General features: G+C 49.9%; 1 protein-coding gene across 1 annotated transcript; it reads left to right on the forward strand.

Annotated features, from left to right (window-relative positions):
- Positions 1-508: 508 nt before the first annotated feature.
- SIGLECL1 (SIGLEC family like 1) lies at positions 509-6,322 on the forward strand (the record flags this gene model as incomplete). Its single annotated transcript, XM_081216075.1, has 5 exons — positions 509-530; positions 882-1,163; positions 1,547-1,649; positions 5,208-5,347; positions 6,312-6,322. The coding sequence occupies 5 exons, from the start codon at positions 509-511 to the stop codon at positions 6,320-6,322; spliced, it is 558 nt and encodes a 185-aa protein (XP_081072201.1).
- Positions 6,323-6,723: the final 401 nt, after the last annotated feature.

The following is a 6,723-nucleotide window of genomic DNA, read 5'->3' on the forward strand; positions in this document are numbered from 1 at the left end:
CTTCAGTTTGCTCACCTAGACACTGAGGTGTGCCGCTTCCATACAGAGAAGGGAAATATACTTGTGAAAACCCACCCAATAGTAACAATCCCAGCTTCTATTAGGTCGTTGGATTAAGGCAGGGGTACCAAATGAGCTAATGGGTGGGAAAGCACTTTGCAACCGGGACCACTGGGCATCACTGAAGTGTCCATGAGGGTCCCTTGTCTCCAAGTTTTGGGATCCAATCTGTCTCTCTCCTCCAGACCTGACCCAGAAACCAGAGCACCACATCCCAGGGATTCTTGCAGCTGGGGGGCGTAGGTCCTTGGCCTGTGCCTTCAGAGGCACCTGCAGAGAAACCAAAGCCCTCTTCCTGTCCTGGAAAAGACCCAATGTGTCCTCTAACACAGACGGCTCCAGCAACTCCTCGTGGTTGGTGCTGCATTTCACCCTGGAGCCTGAGGACCACGGCACCACCCTTGGATGTCATCTGAACTTCTCCCCAGCTAACTTGACCGGGAGTAGCATGGTCAGGCTCCAGGAGGCCTGTGAGTGCTGGTGGGCAAGGGAAAATCCAGAGTCTGTGAGGAATGGTGGGCTCCAGAGAAAGACCTAAGTCCTGGGTTGGGAGACAGAAGCAGTCTGGGGAGCCGTCTCATCTTCCCCTAAGTTCTGGGCTGAAAGGCCAGGGGTAAGAGCCAGACTCAGACTCTGCTGAGTCTGAGGCAGATGAGGAGAGAAGATGAGGGGGAACTAGTCTGAGTCCCAGCCCCTCTGGGCTTCCAGAAAGTCTTTCTGAAGCCCCGTGTGAATCACAAATGAGGAGAAGGCAGGGTCCTGGAGGAAGCAGAGAAGGGAAGTCAGGATGCTTGCTGACTCTTGACCCTGCTTCCCTACAGCCCCCACCAGGCTGCTTTATTCTTCTTGTTCCTTGGAGAAGACTCTGCAGTGCAGCTGTTCCTTCCATGGGATCCCCACGCCCTCCGTGCAGTGGTTGATGGGAGGTGTTCCCGTGGGTCTGAACAACATGATATATATCCTCCAGGTGACTTTTAGCATAGTTGCCCCTTGGGCCAACAGCACCATCAGCCTCCTCGGGGAGCCTGAAATAATCATGGGCCTCCACTGTGAGGGGAAGAACCAATATGGAATCCATACTTCAAGCATCTTCTTCATACCAGGTAAGTATACAGGGGTCTAGTTGCTGGGCTAGAACGACAACACCTAGGGATCAGGATGAGGTTGGGTACAGAGCCAGAGGAAAGAGTAGTGGCTCCGAATTTTTTTTTTTCTTTTTTTTTTTTTTTTTTTTGCTGTACGCGGGCCTCTCACTGCTGTGGCCTCTCCTCGTTGCGGAGCACAGGCTCCGGACACACAGGCTCCGCGGCCATGGCTCGCGGGCCCAGCCGCTGCGCGGCATGTGGGATCTTCCGGGACCGGGGCACGAACCCGCGTCCCCTGCATCGGCAGGCGGACTCCCAACCACTGCGCCACCAGGGAAGCCCAGTGGCTCCGAATTTGCAGCCTCAGGAGAAAAACTACCCTCACTTCCCTCTGATTCCAGATAAGAATTCAGTTTCCAACGCATCCGTGAAAGGGCTGATCCAGGGCATTGTGTATGGATCCGTTGCATCAGCACTATTCTTCTTCTTCCTTGTCCTCCTTGCATGAATAGCAAGTTAAAATTCAACAGCAAGCCTTCCCCAAAGCCTACCACGTTTATGTACATTCTTTATTTCCTTCCTTACGGTTCTTCCAGTTAGTTCAGCTCTGTCAGTTTTCTTGACACAGACGCTTCCATCATTAAATTTCAGCCATTCTTCTTTTCCAGTTTTCCATTTAAGGCTATAAATTTCCCTGTAAGCATGACTGTAGCTGAATCTCACAAGTTTTAATATAAAGTCTTTTATTATCTTTTGGCTAAAATATCTCTAATTTCCATTATTCGTTTTTGACCCATAGAGGTTTCTTTAGAGGCATCAATATTTTCTAATAATCCTCTTTTCTTTATTTCTATTTAAATCCAGTAAGGTCAAAGAATATGCTATGCATGATTTCAGTTCTTTATTTCTTTGTGACAAAATTTTTGTTTAGTTTATATAAATAAATATTCCAATGTGGTCTTGAAAAGAATATGCATTCTACACTTGTTGAATGCAGTCTTTTATATAAATATTATATATATGTACATGTATATATGTGTGTGTATATATATATATATATATATATATATCCTTTAAACCAACTTTATTAGTCATGTTGTTTAAATCTTCTCGAGCTGTACTGTGACTTCTGCCTGGTGCCCCTCCCTACACTTCATCTCCCATCCCTGAACCCCTCTCTTACCTGGCTGACACTTACTCATTGTTTAGGACTCAGCTCACAGCCCTTCCATCATGTGCTCCAGGAAACCTTCCCTGGTACCTGGGCTGGGTGCCTTTTCAGGGCCCCCATAGCCATCCGGACTTTGGGGGTATTAGCACTAAAGGTTTCACTCTGATGTGACTAAGTGTGGATATCTTTGTTTGTTTGCTGTTATATTTGTTTGGCCTCTTTAATCTCTGCTTTGGTGTCTTTTATCAGTCCTGGAAAAGTCTCAGACATTCTTTCATATATGCCTCTGCCCTTTCCTTTCACTATGGGATTCTCATTTAATATTTTTCAAACCTCCTTTCTCTTTTTTTTCCCTCAAACCTTGTCTCCTGTATTTTCCAAGGATATAGACAAGTAAACAAGTGCTGTATTAGAGGCCTGCACAAGGAAGATACTAAGGGAAACTTACCCTTCAGTATCTCCTTATCCCTTGGGAGTGAGCATCAATACTGCCCAGAAATCCCTCAGCCTGCCTCTAGTCAGCCCTTTCCAACATAGCACTCTGTCAGTACTACAAATGTTTTCCTTTTTCCCCCAACTCTCTCATCTCCTCCCCTCTCACTCTTAGCCATAAGGTTTCCCTGCTTTGCAGGAAAAAAGCAGCTCCCCAAACCTACAACGTTATTTACCACTGGCACTGACGATTTACTCCTTGCCTTTTTCAGAGAAAGAGGCATCCCTCTTCCCGTCCAAGGCTAGCCCGACCTCCTTTGCTTGGGAATCCATGTCCTCCACGCTTCATTCATCATTCCTCCTGTCTCTTAAATTATCAATCACTCTTTCTTCACTGGCTCTTTCTCTGAATTATATAAGCATGTCCAAATCTCTCCCACCTCAGCCCCACAAACTCCTTCTATGTACCATCCAGTGTTTTGGGGTTTTTTTTGAGAGAGAGAGAGAGAGAGAGAGAGAAGAGCTTACATCCACTTTCTGATTCTCATCACCCTTACATTCTTCAGTCCACTTCAATATGCTCTCCAGCACCATGCCACTGAAATGACATTGTCTAAACCAACCAGTCATCCTTATTCTCAAAAATCCAATCGCAGATGTTCTTTTTCTGGTTCACCTTTAAGTGACATTTATCACTGGGTGGCCATTTGTGATTGGATCCTACCCAGTGGCTCCTTTCCGGAGAGAAGAAATATGGCAAAGCCATCTGCTGAAAGTGCTGTGGGTGGGAGCAGGGGTGAGGGGTAGAGAATGAAGAAGAGGGACAGTGTTAGGTGTGGTTAGAATAGCCACTGAGGAGAAAAATTGGGATCTGTACAAGGACAAGGAAAACACTTGGTAAGCAGCCGCAAAGGCCCAGCAGTGACTGGAGATTATTAAATTTTTTTGGAGATTATTCATTGTTAATGGCACCAAGCGTCATTGCCCTGGGATGTTTCCTCCCACCAGTGGTCATTGGAAAGATACAGTAGATGGTGGCATTGACCTAGGTTTGGGTCTTTGCAGGCAGGGTCCCATGGAAGGGTGGGGTCGGGGAAAGGGAGGCAGGGAGGCTGGAGGGAGCAAGCACTTCAAGTGGGCAACCAGTTGTACCCTGTGGGGTTGGGAAGGAAGGGAAACCAAGAGGGTCTTCACAGGTGCCAGAGAACATGGTGTCTTGGCCTTGAAGTTTCCACCCGTGGGATCAAAGAAGGGGAACACGAGATTGGAATGAGAGCACAGGAAAGCTGATAGAGTAGAACCAGGCAGAGCCTGGGGCATTGGGGTTCATATTTTCACAGGTGGAAAACTTTGGAGGATAATGGAACCTTGGTGGTTACTAAGGGAGATAAGTCGCATTCGTCAGAACCCTTCCAGTTGTGGGTGACAAGAGCCGAACTCAACAAGTTCAAGAGAACTTGACAGCAGCTCTGGTTGCTTGTTGTCATACTCCCCCAGCCCCATTACTTACGCCATGATTTTAAGCCATGATCGTTTTAATGGATCTTACAATTTCATGGATCAGGAATGTGGTAGGACCCAACTGGATGATTCTTCCGCCCTCCTGCGGCATCTACTGAGGTCACGTGGTGGTAGTTAGCTAGCAGCTGGGCTGGGCTGTGGCATTTTGATGGGGACAGTCAGAAGATTGCTGGGCCCCTCCCCCTTTCCATGTCGTCTCAGGGCCTTTCATCGTGGTCTCTTCCAAGGCATAAGTTTAGGGCTAGACCTGGAATTGACACTGTCATTTCTGCCATATTCTTTTACAAAAAGTCGTCAGCTAGTCAAGATTCAAGGGGAGAGGAAATAAACCCCACCTCTCCATGGGTGGAGTGCCAAAAACTTACAACTGTGAAAAGACTAAGGGAACTCTCAGTACACTGATATGCACAAATATGCCAGGAGTATTGAGAAAGAAAAGAGATGCAGAAGAGATTTCTCTAGGGAATGGCCTGGCCGTCCAGTGGTTAGGACCCCGCGCTTTCACTGCCAAGGGTGTGGGTTCGATCCCTGGTCGGGGAACTAATATCCCACAAGCTGAGCAGCACAGCCAAAAAAAATTTTTTTTAATTAAAAAAAAAGGTTTGTCTATTTAAAAAAATTGCATACATATCGAGACTTTAGGGGGCCAGGAGAGAAGCAGAGGAAAGGCACAGTCATGAAGGGCCACCAGGTTGGAGGGCTGGGACTTTGTCCCGGGGGATGTGGGGGAGCCATGGGAGGGCTGTGAGCAGGAGGCTGGGAAGAGGGTCCAGGCCAAGAGAGTAGGAACTGTATCCCCATTTGATGAGGGGAGTCGATGTTGGTCACAGAACCAGCAAACGGAGGGAAATTTGGTCTTCTGACCCCCAGCCCAGGGCTCCTTCTGGGAACCAGGGGGTAAAGAGCACAGCATTAACCATTGGGGCTCATTGCCTTAGAATGAAGATGCGTAAGTGGTGGGGGGAGAGTCACATTCCCGTGGCCAATGAGGCCCTGATCCTCAAGAAACCAGAGCTGCTGGAGGAGCCAGAAACACCCAAGGAGTCTGAAGCTGAAACCTCACCTGCTTCTGTTACAGGTAAGTCCCTGGGCTGGGCTGCTGCACAGCTGAGGCCACCAGAGGGCACGCGTTAGACACAAAGATTCCCAGAGCCCCCGGGTACCTGGCAACTGGCCGGGAGAGCCAGGGCTCAGCCTTAGCAGAGCATCTGTCTGCTTCTTCAAGCTGAGGCCCCATTCCAGCAGCCAAGCCCCCTGTGCCCCAGATGGTGATGACCCTGAGGGGTCTCAGCCCCACCTGCTGCCCCGCCACAGGCAGCCCTTGCCCCACCAGGAAAGGAGAGCAAAGTCTAGAAGGGGGCTTATGAGTCCGCTTGTGCTGCCATAAGAAAGCACCACAGACTTGGGGGCTTAAACAACAGAAATTTATTTTTTCACTATTCTGGAAACTGCAAGTCCAAGATCAAGGTGTGGGCAGGGTTAATTCCTTCTGAGGCCTCTCCCCTTGGCTCGTAGACAGTCATCTTCCTCTTGTGTCCTCACGTGGTCATCCATCTGTGTCCTAATCTCCTCCTTATGAGGGCACCAGTCCTATTGGATTAGGGCCCACCCATGAGACCTCATTTTACCTCATCTCTTTAAAGGCCCTGTCTCCAAACAAAGTCACATTCTGAGGTGCTGAGGACTAGGGCTTCGACGTATGGATGGGGTGAGGCGGGGAAGGGACACAATTCAGCCCATAACAGAGGCTTCAGGGAGCTAATTGGATCCTTCTGGTTGTGGGAGACCCTTAAAGGGGAAGGGGCGTGCCCACGGCAGAGAGACGCCAGGATCTGTTTCTCCCACAGTCTAGGGCTCTTGAGAGCGAAAGAAGACCGCAGACACGTGGACTCCAGGACAGGTCAAGCCCAGCGCGTGGCTCACAGCCGCCTAGATCCAGCGGTCCGGGCAGACCTGCGCAGACCCGCAGGGCAGGAGCGGCGGCTACAATTCAGAAGCTAAGACCAGAGGCCCTGCTCAGCACTCACCCATTCACCGGGCAGACACCCGCTAGGCCACCTGTCAGCCCACACACCTGCCCCCTGCCCTGGAGGAGCGAGGTCTGGACCGGCCTCAGTCACCCAGGAGCACAGGTGAAATACAAGAACCCTGTAGGGGACAGTACTAGGGTATGGACTGTTACCATGGCAGAGGCCACATGGGGCCCTGTGAACCAGAGTCACAGTGACCACCAACCAAGTCCAGCCCCAGCATTCTACAGGGAGAGAAACTGAGACCCGTAGAAGGGAAATGAGACCCTATAGGTCCCTCTGCCGGGACTCTGGGGATACTCCCCATCCCCACACGGCAATCAGGGAAACTGAGACTCACAGCGCCCCAGGCCACACAGCAAGACCTTGCCCTGCTCAGGACCCCTGGGTCCCTGGAGCAGCTGTCCGGGTCCCTGATCATTTT

This window comes from Mesoplodon bidens (assembly GCF_964165515.1).
Source record: "Mesoplodon bidens genome assembly, chromosome: 18".
Taxonomy (NCBI): domain Eukaryota; kingdom Metazoa; phylum Chordata; class Mammalia; order Artiodactyla; family Ziphiidae; genus Mesoplodon; species Mesoplodon bidens.